We start from the raw sequence: 26669 nt of genomic DNA, 5'->3' as shown, positions 1-26669 counted from the left end.
CTTCAAAGTGGCTCTGATACATCAAGGGCAAATTTTCAAAAGAGGCTGGAAAACAAACATTACTGATGCATTTATTGAGCTGCCTACATAATCTGTGACTTTAAAATATTTAGTGTTGAAAAACTGTTTGCTTCTGTCTCTGGAGTATATCTGAAAGCACCATATACTAAAACATTTCAGACAGTGAAAAAATGTTTCCTAGATCTGTCCACTTGAAATATTTTTCTTTACTGCAAATGTCACAGAGCAGACATCAGTTACCCACTTGTAATATATATACTTGATAATGTATAATACTAGATATTTAAATGACAAGGCTGAAAAGAGAAGGGAGATAAACAAGAAAGGAAAAAAAGGGACATAGGACATTAACCTCTAAGGTTCCAAAATATTTAGCCATCTTAGCAAATCAAGTACTAGCTAGACAATGGAAGCTCTCACACTGCTTACCCATCCCCAAACCCCTTTTTCAGAAAACTAGCTCTTTAAATATTGAAACCAAGTAAGTACTGATGCCTTGAAGAGGCTACCTGAAAACAGAGGCTAGACAAGATTAAGAGAATAAAAGCAGGTTATTTATTTGAATGGCCTTCAAAGGTACACCTTGGGAGTCAAAAGCTTCTGAGGGGCTCCACCCAAGGTGGATGCTGGGTCACGGGTTCTTCACACTTTTATAAGTTTGGTCCATTTGTGTATCAGGGTTAATTCTCCAATTTTAATTTCGGTTAATGATGTAATTACCCCAAGTTTGCTCCTCCTCTCAAAGGCTTTAGTTTACATATTTTGGGGCCTAGGACAACAAGGTGTCCTTGAAGTGCAAACCTAGAGAGGGTTTGTTATGTCTAACCAGCATGAGAGAACAGTAGCTAACAAGGCACAAGAAACATCAGAGTTACACACTAGGCAGTACAGGATTTGAAAAATATAAAAGTTAAAACCTAAGGCATCAGTACCATTCTGGATGGTCCACTGAGTACATTTTAGTATATCTGCACAAACAGCACGTTACTTCAAAACACAGACTAAATGTTCAGATCTTTCTAATGATAACTATAAAAATGGCAATAAATGGCACAGACAATATCAACAGATGAGAAAAGCTGTCAGAGAAGGTCCCCTATTAGTAGTGGAGAGTAGATCAGACATCCTACTCGACATGAACTGAATTCCAGTAATTCTGCCTAATAATGCATCTTTACAGACTTGGGTTTACTTTTTTTATGAGCTTAATTAATATAGCACCATAATTTTGTGTTTTGGACAGCTGGATCCTTGCAATATGATTGCTCATGACATAACATACTAATTCAATTGAAGTCAATCAGAAGAATTAACTTTCTATTCTCAAACACAGAGAGCACTTCTGCAGCATTTCTCTCTACAATGGCCTTTTTACAAGTCACCTATGTTTCTCACTAAGAGTAAAAAAATTAAAGTGAACTTTCTACAGTGTTAATAACTTATAGTTTTTAAGAAGACGAGTGAAAATTCACTCTTTATAATGGCATTTTAGATGCATGCCGTTTCCATTTGATGTGAAGCGGGTGAGATTTCAAAGCAATAGTTCCTTGCTAGAAGGAAGCAATACCTTGAAACAGCACATAGGAATGAGCTTTTAATTTATACTTACTGTGTGTATGTATGTATATACACACATATATCTAGACAGATCTATATAAAACACAAACGTAACATAAGATAAACTTACGTAAGATAACGTAAGTTTTGCTCTGTATTATTGCCTTACTTTCTGAGACTGAGGTAGAGCACGGTGAGGAATCAGCCACCTCCCACAGCAGAGCATGCTCTGGGTAAAAAGGTAGAAAGTTCATCTTTACAAAGTGCAAGCTAACTGAGATGAGTTACTGCGGTTAGTCAAGCCTCTTGTTTTGTTGTAGTAACAGATTAAAAAAAAAATCCACTTTTAATTGAACACTTTCTTTGTAGTGATTCTGGATGATCTATTCAGATGACTCAATCTTGTAACACAGGGTAATAGGATAATATCACTCTACTTCCCCTTCCTTTTTTTTTTTTTTTAAAAACAAAACCCCAAAACATCCATCTAAACCACTCCAAGGTTAACCATGCAAAGATAACCTGACATGAACTGCTCAGAGCCTTCTTACCACAAGCACTTGTAAAGAAGAATCTGTCAATAAACAGAATAATGAGGCCCATAACCAGGCATGAACTTCAGATGACCCCAAAGAAATATGAAAAACAAGGGGGAAAAAAACCCCAAACAAACCACAGAACAACAAAAGCAAGGAAAATGAAAGCATGGGCTTTCAGTTTTAACAACAGATTTGCTCAATTCTGGAGTGATTTTCCTCAGTTTCAGGCAATTTCTTTGGCAGTAGATCACAGCTGGCATCATGTTTCTCATTAAAAGGCTGCACAAATATTTACCACAATGGGAGAGTCAATTAGGGGAATTAATTGTAGAAATTATACTCATGATAGATTATAAAACAAAATACAAATTAAGTAAAGCCAAACCTTATTTTAAACTGTTAAAACACACAATTTCACTATCGAGGGACTACATATGTTCAGGATTAAGAATATACAAACATCTGCCTATGTTAATGTTCCTTCAAAAAATCATACCGAAAATTCAGAAGGCAAAATACAGGCTACACAAACAGCATGAGCTTGTCATAGCATATGAGAGATTCAGTTTTGAATCAAGAACTCTGTGCACTTAAAATCTCTCCTCAAACCCAACTTTTCTGCCTTATGATCAAATCTTCCAAAGACTTACCTTAAATCTTTTTGTTATAAGATTCCTTCCTCACAGATTAGCCCATTAGATGCCTAAAATGTTGAAACCACTCAACAGTTTATCAACTTTCAGTGCACAAAGTTTTGACTCATCATGTTGTTCTACAGATTTGTTATTGCTTTATACTTGTCACATGTGATATGGATGAAGGAGTCCAAATATGAAAAGTTGCCTCACAAGTTAGTTCTATAGCTTCTATAGACCTATTGTTTTATAAAAATTGTAAGATGATACACTTGAAGAATGCTGAAGTTAAATAAAACTGTGGACATCACACATGACTGATAAAAAAAGCCTCTGGCATGGCAGACCACAGGATCAGTGGTTTAGTTTGGTACATTATCTAACACCTGAAATTGAATTTAGTTTAAACCAGTATTTGCAGCAACTGTGGAATGTTGCTGTATCTGAACTACATCCTTAAGTTATAGATACCTATTAATGCAATGGTCTCCTGATCCTATAGATATATCTGATAGACTTGTAAATGCTTTACTGCTAAAGCCATATAATCTGACAATCTGGTGCTGACTGACTTGGCTGATCAGAGTGCCTTTCGTTCAAAAAAAAATGGAAACGCCAATAAAAAGATCCAGCCAATTCAACCCTTGCTCTGAGACAAGAGAAAAACACTATTTATGTATGAGAATGGTGAGCAGGAAAACCAATGCAGACCTCAACCTCCCTCTGCCCACTAGTATCTATTTTGCAAATTCCATTTTTACTCCACGGTAACATGACAGAGTCACAGTTTTCAGCAACAGATTTTGCTCACTACAAAGAAAATAAATGATAAGGATGTTTATAAATGAAACCAGAAAAATACTTTCCTTCACTATAATTGCTTGTTCATGGAGAAAAGCTATATCCATGCTTAAAAGCAACTCCCTGTACTAAAGGCAAAAAATTTGCTGTTACCAAGAAATGCAACCAAAACCTTACTGATTTACACAATTATAAAATTAATTTTATTACATCTACCAGATGGTAAATGTAAGTATTTCAAAATGTGTTCATGTTTGACACTGCAGCATAAATTTGAATTAATACAGCATTGAAAATAGAAACTCTAAGCAGGCATTTGACTGGTCCCTTATTGCTACAATAGACTTGCAATTTGTCAGAACTTCCTTGTAAAATGCACTGGTTTTATGTATCTCCCCAGTCCCCCTACCCAAGCTGTAGTGGTAGAGAATTCATCTGTGCTGCATCTCAAAATAATAGGCTGATGTGACATCAAAGATTTTATTCAGATTTGAGACAGGGAACACTGATGCTAAAACTTCCTTCCACTCATTAGACAGGGCTTAACATGGTTTATAAACAATGACTAAAAGGATTGGTAGCAATTTGACCGCATTTCTGCAGTTGCTATCTTGTTGTGCAATTCATGGCTCAAAAATACAACAGCCTTGCCCCAAGGAGTTTACAATGTAATTAAGTAAATCAGCAAAGAAAATACTGTCCTTCCTATACAACAGGTCTGTAGGGTTTGGTCACTGAAGAAAGTAGTCTTTCCACTTTGCAGGTCAGGCTGTGATCTGTCATTCCGTGTTCTGCTGTTATCTGTGCAGCTACTGAAAGTCTGCATGAACCTAAGTTACTAAAATCTACTTCCAGCACAAGGCTGCAAATTCAAATGCTTGTTACAAAGGACATATAAAATTACAAGTTAAATAGAAATTTTATTCACAATATGAACACAAATGTCAAAAATCAGTAAAAACACCCAGCCCAAACACAATCTGCAACAATGTACAACTGTTCCTGAAATTGCATAGCTACTGACTCTGCACATGTAAGATTAGGAGCTTTTAAAGGCTATTATTTATTTCATTCTCTTCAAACCGTTTCAAGATGCTAGACATCCTATCAGCCTTGATGTTAGACACATTATATACTTGTGAAACAAAGCAAAACCACAAGCACATATTAAACATCTTATTCAAGACGTTCACATGCCAGAGCAACAGTAAACCCTTTTTAAAGACAAAACCACAAGTGTTATACTTCCTAACCCATTACGAGCATCCCATTATTTCTAAACCAGGGTTTCTTCAAAAAAACCCAAACCAAACAACTTGTAAATTGTGACAGAGAGGAAAATCCTCCAAGGCACAACAGGGTCAGGCTGGGGAGAGCAGTAACAGGCTTGGAAGAACAAAGCAGTGTGTCATTCAGCCATTGGTCCACTAGCATATGGGCAAGGGCACACAGGATGGAGAAAGTCAAGAGCAACTTTGAGAGCAAAGCTGCCAAGCTTGGGCACAGACACTGAGACATTTGCTTAAATGCAGGTCAGTAAACTGAGGTTCAAAACCAGTGAACACAACTGTTTTGTGAGACATACCCTGGAAGTCAGAGATACAGAGAAACAGAAGTGGGGAACTACTACTCCTTTTCCATACTGTTTTCTCCCTCACTACATTTATAGTCTTATTCTTCAAAGCTGAAGAGGTTTTAGTGCTGGAGAAAGTCATTATTGCAATCTTTTCTGACAATCTACGTATCTCTGTCCACAATTGTGCAATTATTTGTGCCAGTTTGGACAAATTTGGAGGAAAATATCCTCTGATAGAAAGCAGATTACAACCATCCCTCCCCCACCAGGCTCGGGGAAAAAAGAAATTTTCCTCGAAGGAAAGTGAAAGAGATAAAAACTATTTATTTAACAAACACATGGGAAAAGGATAATAATGCCAAATAATAAAACCTCTCTGTGTGGAGAGAAAACCTGGGAAAATTTCAGAGTCCTTCAGTAGATCTCTCTCCCCCTCCTTGGAGCTGGGTTGTGGGCCCACCTCCAGGCCTCAGTGGAGAACTCTCCTGAGGTGTTCTGATGTTGAAACAGTCCAGAAAAAAGGGGAAAAAAAAAACTAAAACAAAGTCCCAGGAAAAACAAAGTTCAACTCTCCATCTCCCTCCAGAGAAAAAGGAGCTGGAAAAAACTGGCTGGGAAAAAAAAAGATGCTTCTCCACCTTGCTGCTTGCTGCCGCAGAAGCAGAGGAGTCTGTATATCTCTGTGTCCTTGAAACAGAACTGCTTTGAAAAGTTTTGCTCAGTTTTTTTCTTCCCCCTTTCAGGCTCAGTTTAAAGGCACAAAAAGGCACAAAATTAATTTCTGGGCATAGAGAAGTGATAGGGGATTGTCATAGGTTAGCAAGCATAGTCCTGGAAGGGATGTCCTTGCTAAGGGGTGCTTACAGTTTCCTCTGGGAACTGAAAGAACCTATCAGCTGGCCAGTTTGAATATGGACAATTCTCTAAGCCACTTAAAGTTGTGATCACCTCTGTGATCCACATTTAAGAATAGGCAAACTCCCCCTCCAAGCTCTCTCTCGTTTCCGGCGCTGGGACAGGTGGCTGCGGGCCCCGTGTGGGGCCCAGCGGGCCCGGCCAGGCCCTGCTTGGGCCAGGCCGGGCCGGGCCACGGCCATCCTGGAGCCGATGGACCTGTTCCAGCCGTGGAACCCCCCCCCCACTGCCTTGCCGTGGGCAGCCGGAGCGGCTCGGCTCTCCCCCCTCTCCACTGCGATAAGAAACATTCAACATTCCAGCTGCAAAGCTGCAAGGCCGAGGTGAGATTAACCCTTTTATTGCTGTGAAGAGCTGAAAACCTGAGGGAAGAGAGAGAGGAGATGGTTAAAGCTGAAATTCTGTTGTGAAGCTATGATATATCAGAGTATCCTGTTGTAATTTCATGAAGATATGGGGGGTGGAGTGTTCAACTCGTGAGCAAAAGCACCTGCGCTGAGATAGGCAGATGCTGACACAGCTGTAATTTCATGAGAAGTTTGAACAGGGAGAGATGGAAGCGATGAGGACTTTTGCTCCAAATGGGAAAGGAGAAAACCTCAGTTCCTAGAGATGCTCCCAGAGATAGTCCTAACGATGAAGATGATGAAGACCCTTTGCTCCCAGGGAAGGAGAAGGGCCTCTGTTTTTGTTTCTGAACGGCTCAACCTTAAAATTGTACCCCAAAAAACTTCAAGAGTGGACCCTCGAAAGCAGTTGCGGGAAAAGCTGCAAGTCGGGGGAAAGGACTCACACGCAGGCAGAGAGACTCCTCTTCCTAAATGGACTGAACAATATTTGGAAGTGGGCGGCTGTCTCGTTGTGATACTGTTTTCATAGCATGAGCAAGAAGAGACTTCTCTTTCTAAATGGACTGAACAAGGTTATTATGGAAGTGGTAAACAGACTGAACATCTGAAGGGTTGTCTTTTCACATTGTCAGTGGGAGAAGGGAGGAAGGTGGGGGGAGGAGGAGAGTTCTGAAGGTGGTATAATTTTTTTTTCCTTCTTTTAGGTCTGTTAATAAACTTCTTTATATTCTTTCAAGTTTGGTGCCTGTTTTGCATTTCTCCTAATTCTTATCTCACAGCAGATAAACAGTAATGAGTATTTTGGACCAAACCACTACACTAAATTGGTGTTTCCGCCCGGTTACAAACCGAACCCGCGACAGGGATACACATCATAAAGTCACCCCCAGACAACAATTTTATCCAGTAATTTTGCAATAAAATTGTAACTTCTGTTTAAGATAGAATATTTCCTAATGGGCTTAGTCTTTTGACTTAAGAAAACAAGTTTAAGGTGCAAACGAGTTTAGTCCCTTTCTGGTATATCATTCTCACCTGTCAACCAAAAGATAGATCTTCCTTATTTGACTTTATCAAGATTACACTTACTTGATCTTACAAGTAATTCCCTTAATTGACTCTCCCATTGTGGTAAAGTAACACCTGAATTTACAGCTTGTATTCACAGTTACTTTCCTGTTCTTATGCCTAATTAACCCACTCTGACTACCCACAGATGAGGGCAATACTGGAGTATGTTTCACATATATTTTTCCTTTTCCTACTTTTCCTTCCATGTCTGTTATTTTGGTCACCAAGTGATTATACTGGATACAGAATACTGGGCCTTGATCTCAACCAGCATTGACATTTTTATATACTCATACACATATTAAAACTTACATTATGAAAAGACACTGGACCCACAATATTTTGTTTTATGCAGTTTTCCTGCGGGAACACAGACACACATAAGCTTCTCACTTTCCATATGTGAAATGTGTACTCTCTGTATAGGCAGCTGTGTAAGAGTCAATGAAGTCAAGTGAAATTGCTTGTCAAAGATACATTTTACACACTTCCCTCAAACTTATTATCCTCTTAAAATACTTCCCCTAGTATTAATCGAAATTTTGAAGTTTAAATGATAATGTGATAGAATACCTTTCACTCTATGTCTTAGCAATATATTGCCATGTACAGAGTCAGGAAATAAAGAAATATAGTTCAGAGAACACATTTATACAGCACTCTTTTACAGACGTTAAATATTTCCTATGTTTTAGAATTAAATTCAAAAGATTTCCTAGAAAAATGGACACTGCCCAATGACTATGATGACACACTGACATAATCTGCTTCCTTATTGAGCATTTAGTCTCACTACTGCACTTACTTCCTATTTTTGGAAAGCCTTTGTTGTAAAGCTGATAAGAACTTTTAGTTTTGAGAAAACCCACAGAAATCTGTGGTTTATATTATGAAAGTATTAGTTTACTCATACCATTGCTGGATTAGGAAAGTGCAATCTGAAGACCACACACATAAAACTGAATTGGAAACCTGGCAAGGTCAAAGATTTTCTGTGCACAAGGTTCCACAAAAAAAAATTGTCTGCCAATATGTGTCGTTTGTGAAGTCCTTCTTTCCTCTAAAAAAGGTAAGTTTTCCCTTCTCAGAAATGGGTCTCAAATATACTCCCCTCATGGCAAAGGAACCTGTCAGCTTTAAATAAGCCATTTTCATCTTATTTTCTCCATCTACCCTAGTTCACATGTTGATAATTCTACTTTCAACCCATTCTGGATTTTGGTAAATGGACACTTATGTGGCAGTAAGTCATAGCTGAGAGATGGCAACTTTTAAAAAACAGTTCCACTGGCCTCACAAAATGCTCCTGTATAGTAACAGGATTTAGCTCTTGTTTAATGAAAAAAAACAACAGCAAAAACATGATCCAGTTTGTAGCCTGGGCCAGTGCTGCAGATTAAATCCCCTTGCTTGAAAGAAGCTTTTTTGAAGCTATGCTTACGGAGTTATCCCAGTTAATGCAAAGCAACAGCTTTATTAAGAATATCCACATAACCTACACCAAAACCAACAAAAAAAAAAAAAATCCCTCAACCACATTCAAAGTACTGTGTCAGGGAGGTTTAGGTTGGATATTAGGAAAAGGTTTTTCACCCAGAGGGTGGCTGGGCACTGGAACAGACTTCTCAGGGAAATGGTCACAGCACCAGCCTGACAGAGCTCAAGGAGTGTTTGGACAATGCTCTCAGCTACATGGCGTGACTCTTGGTGGGTCCTGTGCCGGGCCAGGAGTTGGTCTCAGTGATCAGGGGCTGCTCTGACCTAGACTGGAAGACACAAACACTGTCTGACAGACCAGAAGGAAGTGTCTGCTATCAAAACTGAGCAATCAATTCAAAATCAATTCAAAATTAAAACTGAAGTCAAGGGTTTTGCATGAACAAACCCAGTGTTCATAGCGCGTGCCTTGTATCCCAGAGGAAGAACTCTGAAGTCAGGCTTTCTTGCACTTTCCTGAGAGCTGGGCTTCACATATTAAAACTATAATTGAATTCTGAGCACATATGCAAGCCTGCTGCATGCAGAAACTAAAGAGATGCACATAATCTCACAGGTAAAATCCTACTCAAACTACAGCCAGTGTACAGGATAAGCAGGTTATGGGATTCAAGTTAAAAAACAAATCATCGAGAAGCCTACCAATGATGAATTAAACTAAGGCTCAGCGACATGTTGTATTCTTACAGAAATACCCAAGAACTTTTTTCTTCTGAAGTGATTTATATATTAATTTCTTATCTGCTTCATATGCAGCTAAGAAATGTATATAGATTCAATAAACACAAATGTGTTGCCTAATGCATAAAAATGAATAACTCGTGCAGAAAATAAAATCCATTCATTTGTATTCTGCAGGAGATTATGTCCTAATCTGCAAATACATTTCAGCACAGAGAAAACCTCTGAGGACTGTACATAGATATTGGTAGGGAGAACAAGGGCAAATAAGGAAAAAAATGATGCATGAGACAGGATTAATATACATGTTATTGACATTGTATATTGAGTAGGTGTGCATTAATATGTACAAATTTGGATTCATGTATGGCTGAAACTAATACCTGTGCAACATGAGGGACTCACAGACATGTTAAGTAATCTTCTGTGTATGCACCAGCTACTAATCACTGTTTCATAATTCAGACTGTATGTATTATAAGAATATTCTAACATGTAGAGCAGAGAACAGCGTTGGAAGATACAGACTAGAAATGACAGGATTTTAATCTTTAAATATTACTTTTAAGCTGTTAAATCAGCGCCAGCCATTTCCCTCCATACCATACACAAGTGTTTTTTTAATTTACCCTTCTGATCATCACTACCATCATGCAGCAGTACATCTACCACAAGCTCCCAGTATTCACCCCTATGTGTAACTGTTGTCTTCATAACCAAAGCCTGCAATTTTTGCTAATAAAGCAAAATTCTTTTAAAAGCTGTTTACATGTAAATGAAACATTGTCAGAATTAGTACTTCCAAAATATCTTCCTGTAGATAGGCAAAACTAGCGAAGTCAAAGATACATTTCTAGAAAGAAAAACTCACAATAAACTAGGATATTATTTTACAGGAACAAGAGGTTGTTGATATCAACTCCAATTTTAAATAATATTTCAATACTACTCTTTCCAGTTAAAAAAAGGAAATGCACATTTTTAATGAAAAATTCCTTCACTGTTTCTCCATATTTATGGCCTAGACCAGGAGCCATTAAAATACCAGGTGGGTGGTTATCATAAAACTATTTAAGCTGTAAAAACTGAAATAAATTAGTAGCTCTGTTGCAGCCATAAAAATAATCCGAATAGGGTAGGCAGCATCACACACCTGTCACACCAAATGGCACGACAGAAGCACTGCAGTTGGTGGTTTTCTTTTTGATTTGGTGTAGTTGATGTCCTAGCAGTCACAGTCTTGATAGCTGGGTCCCTGGGCAACAATAGCAGCAATGTGGAAAAGCTCACTCCCTCAACCAACACAAAATATCACGAATTACTATAAAGTAAGAACTGTTTTATGAATACCTGAGTGAGGTCCCTCAGATGATACAGAATTTATAGACATCTAAATAAGAATTGTCAACTAGCACAATGGTTGATGGAATAAGAAAACTGTTTGGAAAAAAGGATAGCATCTACTGTCACAATTACTAATAAAAAACACTCATTTAAGATACTAACACAATAATGCCTAAAGAAAACCAGTTTTACAATCGACTTATATTTTCAAAGGGCTTAGAACAACATTCCTGACTAGAAACCGCTGAAGAACTTGATCTACTAACAGGAAAACCCAGAAAGTTCAAACAAAAACCTCCAGTTTATGATCAAATAGTAAAGGTAAAAAGTAGAATTTCTCATGGGTTTATGGCTGCTTCCTTCTTTATATAAACTGTTTTGGGGAGACTGCAAGCATTGAACAGACAAAAATGCAGACCAATTATTGTCATGGCTAGTTTACGTCAAAAGAAACCTCCAATAGACTTTAAAAAAAAAAGTCTAGGGTAAGTAAATGACTACATGATGGCAAATAAAATTTAACAATGGTAAAACTATTGCATTTTAAAATATGCTAAACTAGCCTAATCAAGTCAAAACAGTAACCTGAGCCTCACTGAATGAAATCCAGAGACCTCTGGTTGATGTAGAGATGAAGACAAGAGAGCAATCAAGGTGTTGGGATGCGTAAGCATGGACTGTTAATTTCCACAAGGACAGCACATTCACTTCTCCAGTCACCTTTCTCAGGAGGTGTACTACGTATCACAGTGGGCTCTGAGATAGAGGACAGGATAGTTACAGAGAGAAAACGCTGTAGAGGAGGTGGCATGACTGGAATTGGTTACTTAGAGTAAACAAACAGAATAAGGGAAAAAGTGTAGTAAATAGAGAATTAGATTTTCTGGATTTTAATATCCTACAGAACACAGAACAACATCACGTAACAAATCATATAAAGAGGTTAAATCATATAATCACAGAATGGTTTGAAAGGAACGTTAGAGATCATTAAGTCCCAATCCCCCTGCCATGGGCAGGGATACCTTCCCCTAGGCCAGGTTGCTCAGAGCCCCATCCAACCTGGCCTTGAAACAGTGCCAGGGATGGGGCATCCACAGCTTCTATAGGCAATCTGTTCCAGCGCCTCACCACCCCCACAGCAGAGATTTTTTTTCCTGCTACTTAGATTAAACCTATTCTCTTCCAGTCTGAAGCTATTCCCCCCTGTCCTGTCACTACAGGCTCTTGTAAAGAGACTCTCTCCATCTTTTTGGTAGGCTCCTTTCAGGTACTGGAAGATCAGATTTACGTCACCCCAGAGTTGTAGATACAAAAATGCTGCTAGCAAGGATTTTCTTGCTATTTTCTAAGCCTGTGAGAGACTTTTCTCTCTCACAGAAGAGGTAGCAGAGTTATGTAAACAACCAAACACCTGCAGCCATGAAAAGTCCTGTTTATAGTACAGTAGAAAAATATTTTGACAATGGATGTTTAGGATTTTAGCCAATCACCCCCAAGGGGTGGCTGATCCTTTGTCCAATTAGACTATGAAGAAAAAAGTCCATAAAAGAGTTTGTAAAATAATTAAATAAATCAGTCTTGCTGCACAATTCCTGCCTGCTGGATCTTCTGCTCCTCCCTACGGCTGCAGGACACGGTGATATATCCTAGGGCCTAGGCCTGGGGTAATACAGAGTCTTCTCTTTTCCAGGCTGAACAATGCCAATTCTCTCAGCCTTTTCTTATAGGAGGTGCTCCATCCCTCAGATCACCTTGCTGTCCTCCTCTGGACTGACTCCAGCAGATCCATGTCCTTCCTGTGCTGGGGACCCCAGATCTGGATGCAGTGCTGCAGGTGGGGTCTCACCAGAGCAGAGCAGAGGGGCAGAATCGCCCCCCTCCCCTGCTGCCCACGGTGCTTTGGATGCAGCCCAGGGCACAACTGGCACTCTGGGCTGCAAGGGCACATGGCTGGGTCATGTCCAGCCTCTCACCCACCAGCACCCCCATGTCCTTGTCAGCAGGGCTGCTCTGCATCTGTTCATCCCCCAGCCTGGATTATTACCGGAGGCTGTCCCGGTCCAGGTGCAGCACCAGCACTTGGTCTTGTTGAAGCTCATGAGATTCCCATGGGCCCACTTTTTGAGCTTGTCCAGATCCCTCTGGATGGCATCCCTCCTTCACAAAGTTTCAGCATGTTTTGTGCTCAGTGATGCACGGTGTGTACCAATGCTGAAAATTTAGCAGGAGATACCTAAGGCTTAATCACCGTTTATCCACTGAGTTCTTTGAAATGTACTAATAGAAATCTGATTACATCACTAATGAGCCCTTAATTTTTCTGAAACTGGGATCAAAGCTGAGTACAAACTGTTTCAACCATTCTGCACTTACACCTTCATTACGAAAGACCGATTAGAGAAAGTGAATCATCCCCCATGAATCCACTCCAGAACATTCTTATCTTCCTCTGAAGCAATTGCTACTGGTGACAGAGCGCTGCAGTGCCCAGAGCTCACATTGAAAACCTGTGTGCACGCAAGCGACACTGCTTTTCTCTCCACTTTGCCTTATCTGCTATACTTGTGTAGTTAATGGAAAATATTTCATTTGCATCTTAAAGTATTTAATTAATCATACACGCTACAATTTATGTTCCCAGAAAAAAAAAAAGTTTCACATGTTTTCATATGGATAAATTGCATCTTCAAGGAATGGAAATTAGTGTTTTAAAATATTAATTAAAACTTAAATTAAATCTCTTAAGCTTAATTTTTATGCATTACCAGCAGAGAAACAATGTCTCTAGAAATATAAGCAACATAATAACAAATTTACTCAGAGTTGATAGGAACATAAATCTTTCTTCTAATTAAGCATTTTTCACAAACAAAAGATGGCTGAGGATGAAACAGATACAGCTCCTTTACTTGTATTGGGCCAGATCAAGCTAAATGCAGGTCATTGTTACGTGATAAATGGTTTCAGCAAAACGACTTCTCATGTTTAAATCTCTGACATGAGAAGAGGCAATGGAAAAAGCTGAAAATCACTGGACACTGACATTCCCATTGAGACCGTTCTTAACAAAGTCATATGAAGAAACACCATGGAAACAGATACACATTTTTCATTAACAGGAGAAAGAGGAACAAAGCAGCAATGGAATCTTGACAGTCACTCCAAGCTCTCAGAAAGTCAGTGCAGACATAACCAAGGTTCCTGAGACACAAGTTTGCATATGGCACACAAGAATTGCCTATATGAAGGAAGGAAAATGTGTTGTGCACATCCCATATACACAATACAAATTAAATCGTCAATTTTTCAAAGCTAAACTTTAGGGAAGAAAATAAATAAGAAAACTGCCTAAAGTTACAATTTTAAATCCTTAATAGACATCCCTTGCAATTTTCAAAACATTTTGCCCTCAGCAGCTCTCTATACCCCAAGATCATGAAAAAAACCAAAACATAACAAGATAAGGGGGAAGGCTATATGAGATTACCTTCTCTAAATGACAAAGCTATTTCCATTTAAGTGGCATGCAAGTAGTAATTACATTTTGCATTTGCATAATAATTAAACAATCCTTTCAAGAAAAGGTGTGTCTTATAGAAGCTTCACAATTAATAACTTCTTATCTTAAAGTAAGCCTTGGTTTACTTACAGAAGCTTTGCTAGTGCCACTGTAACCTCCTGGGGCAAACCCTCACTCATTCCTGTAAACTATGCCTTGTAAGTGGTCACTGAGCAGAACAACTACGTACACACACACACACACACACACACATAACCTGTTAGCTGACACTTCAGGCTTGTTAGATGCTGCTTTGAGTCATTACAGACTATACATATTTATGTACAATTTGAAAATAAATGCATTTCCCAGCTTAGATGAATACAGATAATTTTTGATACCAACATTCTAAACAATGTCTTTCTTCCCCCTCCAGTGTTTTTTAATATATAAAAAGTCAGTATTTTGACCCATATTTTTCATGCACCAGTTAACTAGAAAATTACAGAACCTGAAGAGCTCAGATAAAATTCATCAAGGGGATTAAAACAAGGCATGCCTCCTCCTCCTCCCTAGCATGGGATGCTGTTGGAATGTGAATTAAAGACTCTCAAGCCTTTGAAAAATGAGGACCCCTGAATTTTTAATTTTGTTAACTAATCATGAGAGAACTGGAAATCACTGTGTTTCTGAGTGTTTGATAGGTAGCTGCTTCCATAAAGTACATTTTTAATTTTGTAAGAGCTGGCCTATTTCCCAGCACACTGATTTGTGGGACCACTACTTACAGCACCTAGAGCATAATTAAATATTAAGTCCCTCCTTGATGTATGCAAAATCTGTCTAAGAGGATTAGTAGACACACTGACGGTGGCTTTCACACATTTTCTGGTAATTGAACACTGCAATACCATTAAAATTATCTTTATTCAATAGAAATCCACGTTCATACTTTATAATATCTGCCATCCCTTTTTGTGCCAAGGAATGGTATAGGAAAAGAGGGATCTCCTAAAAGCATGTAAAAAACACCAAGCAAGTAATGATACAACAATCTGGAAGCAAGATAATGAATACATTTTGGACATATTTGCAATTTAAAGCTCATTAAAAACCCCTGAAAACTAACAACCTTTAAACACATTCCTCTAAAATCTAAAACCAGCATTCAATCCACAGCCCTTTCCCTCCCCATTTGTTTGAAATGGGATTTTTTTTTTAAACTATTTTGCTGGATGAGAGAGGATGACCAAATTAATAAAGGCGTAGTGATGCTAGAGAAGGTGACACCTACAGACAAGACAGGCAGACTGACATAGTTTGAAAGATGATATTCCTCCTGTCTACTTCTTCATGCAGGATTACCCAACAAGCTGTGCTACAATACACCCTTCTGTAAAACAGGGTTGCTGTAAAAGGTCTTTGCACCTGAAGCGTGAACTTGCATGAGAAAATTGTGTCTTAACCCTAATGCTCTGCCACAGCTCATACACAAATCTCTCTCTTTGCTTTTAAGCAGCCATGTAAGCACAGACTTCTGCAGTGTTCTTGTTCCACTAACGTACCACGAAGGACCGGGAAGTGTACAGTTTTCAATCTGCTATTTTATGATGGTATTTTCCATTCTTGTTAATTCACAAAATACACAAACTTAATATTCAAACAAGGCCATCACTTGCTTTTCTAGTATCAGCTTGTAGACTAGCATTTGACATCAGCTGACTACAAGAGGGAAAAAATCCAAAATAAATAGTCCACATCTAAGACCACTCATTTGTTTTCTTGGATATTCGTGAAGAACTCTGAATTTCAGTGACATTAATGGACAAAGCAACACGACTCTTCCATCTAAATAACACATTAGTTACCTAGCTCAAAATATTCAAAGAAAACAATCACACTGAGCTTGAGCTGACATGAAAATGAGAATAATTTTTAATATATTCCAATAGGACTCTTGTAATTGCACTCTGTAGCAGAAAGTGGGGTGCATAAACCATGATTTTTATGTATGTACATATAAGCACAGCTTTCACTATTGTCAGGCATGAAAGCTATTTCTACACTTAGCTAAATAATAAATAGTATATACAGAGAAATTAGTATTATGGTGTTGTGTACATATTTTCATACAATTATCTCTGAAAGGTTTGAGCTTATCTAGAGCATTATTCAAGCTTTATTACATATCTTCTTGTACTACTTGCTTACTCATCAGCAAAAGTGTAAAGCACTGAAGTGATCAGCAACACTGTGTTATGAGCAGATGTACTGTTGCTCAGTCAGTACAAACCTCACAAAAAGAAAAGCAGGTTTTCCTGCTTGAAACTAGTTGATTTTAAAAATCCCTTCAGGAAGCAGAAATTAACTGTTTATATGGAGAGGCCTAAACAGGCTGGCAGACTGGGAGCAAAATTTGCACAAGGTTTAACAGTTGTGCTGCACCTGGAACAGCACAGGTGGGGACAGCACAGTTGTGGCTGTCTCAGCTCTGCTGATGGGCCTTGGGGGCTCTGGTGGGCAGTGAGCTACACATCAGCCAGCAGCGTATGAAATGCATTCAATTAAGTCCTAAAATTTGGTTTTGTAACCAAATGGAGGTGTGTTTCTTTTTGCAAAGTTATATACATTCTGACTTACAAGAAATATGGGAGAAAATAAAAGTTTGATAAATATTTTAGATAAAATCACAAGTGTAATGAGTGTCATAAGGTTTCTGTCAAATACAGGTTCTTTTTCTGTCTTCTACAAACATGGCTGAAAGCTATTATCTACCTGTAACTTTTTTCTTAAGACATACTCTAGTTCAATTTTTTAGAATTGGAAATGATTTTGAATTAGAAAGCAGGTCACAGGCAACACAAACACTGACAAAGGATTGAACTGAAGAATCCAATCACAGACACCCAAACAGTAGTTGAGGAGTTAAATGCTGGTATTACTGTCAATACAAGAGGAAAAGTAATTTCCAAAGAAACCAAGAGATAGGTACTTTCTTTTCCTTTTAAGATTTTTATTAGGATTGTTCCCTTGGATGAATTTAGCACAGCAAGTCAAAACTGAGATATTGCTTCAGGTTTATATGAATATAAAGTGGGTTTGTGCACAGATTTTTTTGGGAGCTATTAGTAATATTCTACTTTTGTTCTGTAAGGTCTTGGCATGGTGGGAGGCACTTAGAAAATGAACAAAAAGTAACTCTGCTTCTGAACAATTCTACATGCAGCAAGTGCTACTCACATGATTTCAAAATTGCTACACATTCATGAAATAATATTTAAAGGCCCAAGAAAAAAAGTCCGTGGCCAGTAATTATCATTGTAATTGTGAGTAAAATGTGACGCCAAGTGGAAGATAAAAAATAAAAATGGAAGGTAAAATTGACAGAAAAAAAGGGTCAGAAAAGAAAGAAGGTACAAAAACTTCAAAGTCAGTGCTTGACATGGAGGAAAATCATTAGTCTTCAGTCAAGTTCAGTACTATGCACTCCTGATCCTAAAGAAAAATCAGAAAAGTCCCTTACCTTTACAAACTTTGTTTTACGAAGAATCAGAATGTATCAGAAACTTGATTTAAAACAGAAAAGTAGGATTAGTTTTCAGACAACAGGATGCATCACAACCATATTCTGCAGACCAACATTTCGTTATGTAATCCTCTCATTAAAACAGCCTAATGCTATAATTTGCAGCAATCAGTATAAATACCTTTGTTTCAGGCCAGCAAGCTCTAAGAACGGCTTGTGTCCTGAAGTACACCAGCAGCTTGCTATCCTCATCACTGAGATGGAAGGCTTGCTCCAGAATTTGCAATACCCTGATGCGAGGCTTCACTGCTAAAGAATCATCACCACAGAAAGGTCTCAACCACTCCAGGAGGTCATCTGCAGAAACTATTTTCTCCCTGTAATTAAACAACACGGTGTTAAATAGTCTCTGGTAATAATCCTAATGAAAATACTACATGCATTTTCAAAACTTAACAAGCACATTCATTATGTAAGAAATACATAACACCAGGAAATGGAAGATCTGACCTCTGTGAGGCTGCAGGGAAACCGGCCCTTGTAAATCAGGAGCCCAAAGCTGTGTGATGTAAGAACTTTTTCTGAGCTTCAAATAATCATATAATACCATAGGAATCCATCTGTATATTTACATATTTTCCCACAAGCTACTCTGGTACCATACAATGGTGCTCGGTTTCAGCATCTGGAAATCCAAGTCTTTTCATGGTGTCTGGGCCTTACTGATGCCTGTACTACCACACCATCTGACTTTATGGAAAACCAGCTTGAATGCTTGCATATTTAGTATAACATTTTTATCTCTGAATGCTTATTCATACTGTCACCCTGCATTCTCTTTCTTTCTTTACAAGCCCCTTCTTCCTACTCCACACACACTAAATTATTTTCTCCCAGTTGCAGCTCTAGACATATTTTTTTTTTTGTGTACCATCTCTAGCCAGCTTGATCATTCTCAGTTCTTAGCATGATAATGATTGCAAAATGCCCAAAATCCTTAGAAAGAAAAAAAAAAAAAGAGATGTTAAAACTCCTAAGCTTTTGGGTTGGACTTTTAATTATAAAAACTCTTAATTATATCATTTGATTCAGAAGGTGTATTAAATCAAATACATTCTAACTGTGTGGAAGCATTCACAGTACACAGATCACTATGAACTGACCAAGCAGTTAACAGCTGGAGACAGAATGATGTGTGATGTCCCTCGGAGGAGGCTATAAACTAACAAGTACCAAATCAGCAAATGCTGTTTTAACGTCCAATAATATTTTAAACTCAAGCTAACTCTTTTCTTAAAAAAAAAAAAAGAAGCCAAGCAAGTGGCTCCTGGTAGAGTGTGATTTGTAACTAATGTTCCCTTATTTGTCTTAACAAGACAGACGGGAAAGTAATATGAGACAGAAAACACCAATTTAGCCTGTCTTTCAGCTCTGAAATAATAAACACTGACATCTTAGGTTTTCATATTACAAAGATTTCAATTTTACTTAGGCTTTACATTGTCTGAATAATGCTGTTAGCTCAGAAGTCCTGCTGAATTAGACATGCCTTTGCTGAACAGGTGGCATTCAAACTGTAAATTAAAAGTTTGGGAATTAAAAGGACCTGCTGGAATATTTTAAGAGTTTGTAGAGCTTGCACTTGATGCTTATATATGTTTTCCTGAGGAAAATATTCCTGTTTTGTAAATCGAGTAGCTGAGTTTTAAGGTAATAAATAAGTATTTAAAGGAATATGAGTGATCTCTTGCAATCATCATTACTTTCACTCCATCTTATTGTTTCAGCAGTTAAATGCTGATGAAATATACAAATCCAGAAGGTGCACTCCAGAAGGTGCATCTCAGAATAAAATAGTACGGACTCATCCATTATACCTTAGAATACTGCAAATTATATTTACTGCAAATTTTTACATCAATTCAGTCTCCATCAGTATCCAACATTCAGCTAATTTAATGTCATTGGAGAAGCCTCAAAAAATAGTGTCACTGTTTTTGTGTGGCTACCAGAGAGTATTGGATTTTATTGTCATTATTATACATGACTTTCTTTGTACATCTGGGAAAACAAAGCTGATTTTTTTTTGTTTCTTCCTTGTCTTTACTGGGAATGAAATGGAAAATGTCATTGAGATATACAGGACATTATGTGGTCTGAAATAAGGACATTCCCAAAAGAGGGGAAAAAAATGTGGTGAAGCATCATATAGCGTTTGGGAAATTGTTTCTGCACTATCCCTTACAAATACTGACCAACTTAGATATCTAAATTCAGATACCTGAAAGTGAATAATTATTATTTGCAATTTATCAACTAAACTGAAACAAAAGCAGTGACATACTCCTGGTAGATATACAATCTGCAGAAGTCACAGCTGAAAAACCATTTTCTCAATTCACCATAATACAGAGTTATCCAAATTTTAGGTTCAGTGCTTTCTTCCAAATGACAAGTAAAGGCTTCTGTCAGGGCTCAGATTTTGAACATGAAAAATGATAGCCCGTTCCAGAATAAAGTCTTAGAAAATTAAGTGCAAACCCATTACATATATCCATGAAGAAAAATCATCCATATTCAGTATTGTACCTTCAAAGCTTTCATGAGAAGCATCTTTCAAAGTCTTACCCAAAGAATCCGTACAGGAAGCTCTTACCCTTTTTCAACGCTTGCATGCACTGCAGAAATTATACCTTCTAGGATTCCAAGTGGATCTTTCTCTGTTGGAGATGAGTCACCATTTCTGCTATTAAGGGAAGACAAAGTTACCATTAAAATGGTCCTTAATATTGTATCTCATTTTATGCACCTGTAGGATTTTATTAATTGTTCGATAATTATAAGAATTTTCCATTTTCGTTTCTTAACTAGTACCTTTATTTTTATGTCAGAGTAATGCAAAAAGTAAAAAGGAAAGAGTGAGAAAAAATACTAAAGCACTTAAACGGAATTTGAAAGGAAAAGCATAGTTAAAAGTTTAGTGCTTCTAACACAGATTAGGTGAGCAAAATACTCACATGCAATCTCACTACCTTAAAGATCAATATGAATTAAAGAGACTTAAAGTTATACATGAATGTCATCATCTTTTCCCTCTGAATCATCTTGCAGTATCTCTGTTGGCTGAAATCAACCTGACTGTAACCTGAGTCAGCAGTATCCTATCTGCGGATTTCACTGGGATCGAGCTGCACACAACAATGGCCACTGTGCGTATGTGGAATAGAAAAATGTCCATCACTCCCATCAGACATTTCAGTTAAAATACAGTTCTCTTCAGCAGGTCAAAAGGTTGTAAAAATGGGGTGAAAAAAGAAACAAACAACCAACCCAAAACCACTCTGGTAGGAAAAGCAGCTTTGCTCATAACTCAATGAAAATGACATTTTCAGCTAAGGTTTGCTATAAAACAGACTCGGTGCTGAGAGAGGGAGAGATTTGCCCTGGTACTCCAACAAAACATACAGTGTCTCCCTACGGAAACCACTGTGGTGGCAGTGATGCCTGGATGAACAGGAAAAACACCAGCTTTGCCTGTCTTAATTTGTCAAGGCTGCATTAAAGAAAGAGAAAAAAAGGCAAATAGTTCCCAAGTTATCTGACTATAGATGATTCAAAAACACGAGAAAAAAAGTGTATTTTCTCTATAGTTCATCACCATATCAAAGCTCTTCTGCTACTAAAAATGTCAGCCTCCTTCTAGATCTGCTCTTAGCAATAACCAACACATGCCCAAACTACTTTGACTGTTCTATCTAAAGCCAAAATACCACACAGCTGACAGAAATGTGCAAAAGTAACCACAATATTCCAAATTTTTTTTTGTCAGGAGTTAGGGAATATTTACAATTTTGTCATTCATTACATCAGTAAGATAAATGTATTTTCTAAACAATGATTATATCATATGGCATAGAGACCTAAATCTTTATAAACTTTAATGTCTTCCTGCATTCAGAATTTTCATCTTTTCTATTTTTATCTTAATGCGTGGCCAGCACTCCAGTGTACAACACTAGATTTAAAATAAATATGACTCTATTCAGAACAGAAGCAAGATGATTTGTTTCACGATGAAAAGCTAGCATCCTCATTCAATATTACTATACTGCACTCCTAAGTTTGAAACAGGAGTAGACGGCTCGTTAACACTGGTCTTTTTCTCAAAAGATACTGTACATATGACTGACAGAAATGCTGTTCTTAGTACCAATACTACCATATTGCAGCTAAATAACTTTTTTAAGAGTGAAGCTTAAATCTAGATATAATCCTAAGCATCTTCAGAATATTTGGAAACAATAAAATTATAATTTATAGTACAGAATAGTATATAAATATTCCCAGAGACATGATATGTCTCCAAAAGATAAAATCCCTTTTCACCAAAACACACAAAAAATTCATTCTCAGAAAAAAAAAAGAAGTGTATTTTCACAGAAAAGGAGACATAACAGAATTGAATGCACTGTTTAGGAAAAAAAAATATACCTTTAGGGCAGATGTGTGGAAATGGTAAAAAGCAAAGCAGTATTCAAATGATCATTTTATGCATCATGGCTAGATGCATTAGGAGATGGTTAAAAATTTCTTTAACAACATAAAAAGCTAAGAAAATTTATTATAGGTCCCTAGAGTGAAGACAGATATAAGGCACTTCATTAATACTCTTTTTATAAGCCATTTTGTTTGTGAATTGTTTACAGGCCAGATTTAAATTTTCCATTTTTTGTGCCCTTTTTTTCAATTAAGTTTGTAATAAAAACACATCTACAAAGGGCATTAACATGGCATATCAAAAGGAAACTAGAATACTTATAAAACTTGCACACTAAGAAGAAAATTGAGTATTGAAGCAGAAACAAACAGGATATTTGCAGCCCTTCAATACTTAAAAGGGGATTATAAGAAAAATGGTGACAGACCAGAGAGTCAGTTCAGACTACATGTAAGGAAGGAACTTTTTTCAATGAAGCTGGTGAGATACTGGCACAAGTTCTCCAGAGAGATGGTGGATGCCCCTTTCCTGGAAACATTCAAGATCAGATTGGATGGGCTCTGAGTGACCTGATCTAGGTGAAGATGCTCCTGCTCATTGTAGGGGGTGTTGCACAAGATAACCTTTAAAGGTCCCTTCCAACCCAAACTATTATATGATTGTGCAGTGTACAGAAATTGAGTTCTTACTGCTCTACTTACACTTACTTATCTTTAGTGGACATGAACAACTACCATATCAAAGGAGACCGACCAGCAAACCTTGTACTTTGGGTATCCTCAATTTAGGGATCAGTTCTGGACAGTCCTAACCCTTGCTCTCCAAAAAACCTTCATCTCTCTAATCCAAAATGGAAGTTGATAGCTCCGGTAGCAACCAGGCTCTGAGCTCCTCAAAAAAAACCAAAACAACCTCTGCCCCAAACAAACAAAAAATCCCCAAACCCAAATAAACAAAAAACCCAAACAAACAAACCCAAACCAAACCAAAACTGATCGAAAGAAATGTATCTGCAAAAGTTAACGGGCATTTCTGAAAACAAAAAAATCACTGTTTCTGACAATACATCTGTGAAGACGATTTTCAAAAACAACAGATGTATGAACATTTACAGAAAGCTTCAAGTTTGTCAGACACAGACAGGTGTCACAGACAGGTGTCACAGACAGGTGTCTTTTACTAAGCAGAAGGAAAGGAGAAAAAGATTAATCTAAGCAGTAAGCTACAGTTATCTAGAATAAGGAAGTATTTAAAAAATCTAGAAAGCTTAATACTGCCTTTACTGCCTAATGGTTAGAGAAACTAAAAAGAGATGACACCTCATGAGACAAACAATCCTGTAGAGTTTCCACAGATTGTTGCCCTGTTCTTTTCTTAATAATTAATGATTAAAAATAAGCAGCTACTAACAGAAACAAATACAATTAATGGAGGATTAGCCTCCACACAGATTATATGCTATTTTATGTACATTTTAGACAACAGAACAGGATCCAGTGTTCACCTCAGAACTCCTAGGTATGAGCTTGGTGTAATTACACTGATAAAGGCTTATTTTGATTTCAGATCAGAAAAAGTGATGCATATTTAATCACATTCGTCAAACAGAATAAAGTACAAAGAACGCCTGAAAGGAGAATAAATTAACTTCATCTAAATTTTTTAACCTAATTACTGTATTCATTAAAATACCCCAGCTTTATTTTCCTCTGTCTGATTGTGCTTTGTCATATTTAAATATGAGTAAAATAAGGAAATAACATATTGATGGTGTGATCACTCGAAGCTGGGGAAAAAAGTCTTAATGGCAGACCATCATTTTCATCTAAAATACCACAAAATCATTATAAACAAGCTAAAAAATTACTCTGTATGACCCCTGCTCAAATGAGATGAGGGAATAAAAAATCTGATTTTTTTTTTTCCCTGTTAAGTTAGCTGCTCTTTCTAAGAAAGCTGGGTTTACCTTCTTCAGAAAACACTGGGCATTAAACAAGGAACTCAAAATTCCACCAAACCTTTCCTGCTCACTGCCTGGTGAATACTTCCAAAATTTCATGGAACACTATATCCCTGTGGACACCTAAGAGAAGAACTATAGGAGCAGCAGATGAAGGAGACCATAATGTCTTCAACAGACAAACTCTCTTTCCTGACTGACCAACCGTGGACATGCCTACAGTCATGGACCATGGAATGTTTCCTATCCGTCATGTGAGTGATCTTAGGCAAGGAATTAAATTGAGTCTTAGGGAAGACTAATCAGATGACCATAGTTGCTAAAATATTTTGTTTTGTTTTCCACAAGGTCATGGTTTCTACTGAAGAGGCAACTGATTTTTATTTATAGTAGCTGCTTCTACAGGCAAACAAGGAAGTGCCCAATACATAAGTCATTGAAGTATGCAAATATGCTCTGCTGGAGAGCTTCTACACATACCAATGCAGGAGTTTCTATTTTGAATTTTGTGTGCCAGAACTAGAGAGTTAAGGGAGACAAAAGTAGTTAAAAGAACTGGAGGACAATACTAATCTTAAAATTACAATTTTATTTATTTACAAATTTACCAATTACAAAATCCTGATATTACGCAAATAACTATGTTATATTTAACAAGAAGTCTGTTTCTGAGAAGGTATCAAAGTTGTTAAGCCTGTTGTATCATACATTGCTGAAAAATGAAGCCAAAAAGTAACTTAAGCTTTCATAAAAATATCACTTTCTAGAAGTTCTTCTGCAAGAATGACTATATATGCTAATAACAAAAGATATTTTACTGTGTTTGAAGGGTGGTTGTAGTTAATGCAACTGAAAGAAATGATGTGTATTTTCAGTCACAGAAGTGGTGGACTGATGCTTAATTTTCAGGCAGATCACTGACACTACCATAATTTTTCACATCCATACAGGCCTCTTTCACTTGTGTCTGCAATACCTTAATTACACTGCTTGTCACTACAGCTATAAAGAATCCAAGTTCAGTGTTAGTGTTACAGCCTTGCAACTGCTACTCTGAAGGTTAATTGTCAAAGAAGGAATTTTCCAAAACAGTCTCTTTCAAAACTACTGTACAAAATAACCCCACTGTGTAACATATTAAAGTTCCAGAAAACAAACCTAAAAGGTTTTCCCTTGAAATGCTGCATTTATTGAGTAAAAGTCTGCTTTTCCAGGTACACTGGCAAGACTACTTCTTTAATTGCAGAAATGCAAGTATTGAACAAGAAGTTTTCATTTGTGTTACACCTTGAAAGTGAACATCTGAGCATAGGATAGAGATCAATCCAATTCTATTCACAAGCAACAACATGAATACCAGGAGGCTTAAGAGATGCCAAGCAACAACCTTTCTTTTAATTCCTCCCTATATTTAGATTATATTTAGTGCTTTATAATATTACCCCTTTCTGAATTTTATCATAGGGAGGACATTATCTCACGTATTTTCTATTTTATTTTATACTAGATTTTCACTTCATGATCTTTATCATTGTAGTAGTCAAACTTTCCATAGTTCAGAGTGATATGAAATTATCTTTCCCTTCTTCTGTCAGAAAAGCAGCGGAGTGGGAGTGGAATATTTCTACTGACCACATTAGGTCACATCACACACCAAATCATTTTAATTGAAACTTCCAACCCATTTTCTCATCTCTGCCACTACACTTTTCTCTATGAGACAGTCATTTCCCTCTTTCCAGTGAAGTGCTGCATAGGAATTACTGGACATGGTCGCTGTCCCAGAACTTTAAATCAACTTGCAGCCATTCCATTCCAGCCTTGCAATGCATATAAAGAACAAGTAATTCAGTTCACAGATAAGAAGCAGAAGTAGAAAGGAGAATTTTGATAGGTTTCTCATACTCTGCATGTTAATGAGACTCACTATAGTCAAAATAACTGGACTTCATGAGCTTTGTATCCAGATACATCACACTGCTAGTCAGGAACAGCAGGACAGTTATTATCTAAAGCCAAATTATTCTTCTTCAAATGGACGAACCCAGACTAGAAAGACAGTATTACTTATGTTGCTGTGCAAAAGCTCTATCATCATTGAGGATGCTGTGAACACTCTTAAACTGAGTGATAGAAGAAATCAATTTTCTGCCCAAGAGGACTGCAAACAATTTGACAGGCTGCTTTCTTTTCATC

General features: G+C 37.4%; 1 protein-coding gene across 3 annotated transcripts in view; it reads right to left on the bottom strand.

The window, feature by feature from the left end:
- The window catches only part of NBAS (NBAS subunit of NRZ tethering complex), a 174723-nt gene that overhangs the window by 23170 nt on the left and 124884 nt on the right, over positions 1-26669 (bottom strand). For 2 of the 3 annotated variants that reach the window (XM_048297405.1, XM_048297407.1), the window contains 2 exons: positions 20672-20761; positions 18197-18392 (listed from right to left, as the gene is read on the bottom strand). In XM_048297405.1, the coding sequence (XP_048153362.1) occupies positions 18197-18392; positions 20672-20761 (286 nt within the window). The remainder of the gene's footprint in view (positions 1-18196; positions 18393-20671; positions 20762-26669) is intronic. The other variant, XM_048297406.1, reaches the window with a different exon arrangement.

The sequence above is a fragment of the Corvus hawaiiensis genome, chromosome 3, assembly GCF_020740725.1.
Source record: "Corvus hawaiiensis isolate bCorHaw1 chromosome 3, bCorHaw1.pri.cur, whole genome shotgun sequence".
Lineage (NCBI taxonomy): Eukaryota > Metazoa > Chordata > Aves > Passeriformes > Corvidae > Corvus > Corvus hawaiiensis.
Note: the sequence above shows the minus strand (reverse complement) of the source record. Positions and strands in the feature narration are given on the sequence as shown.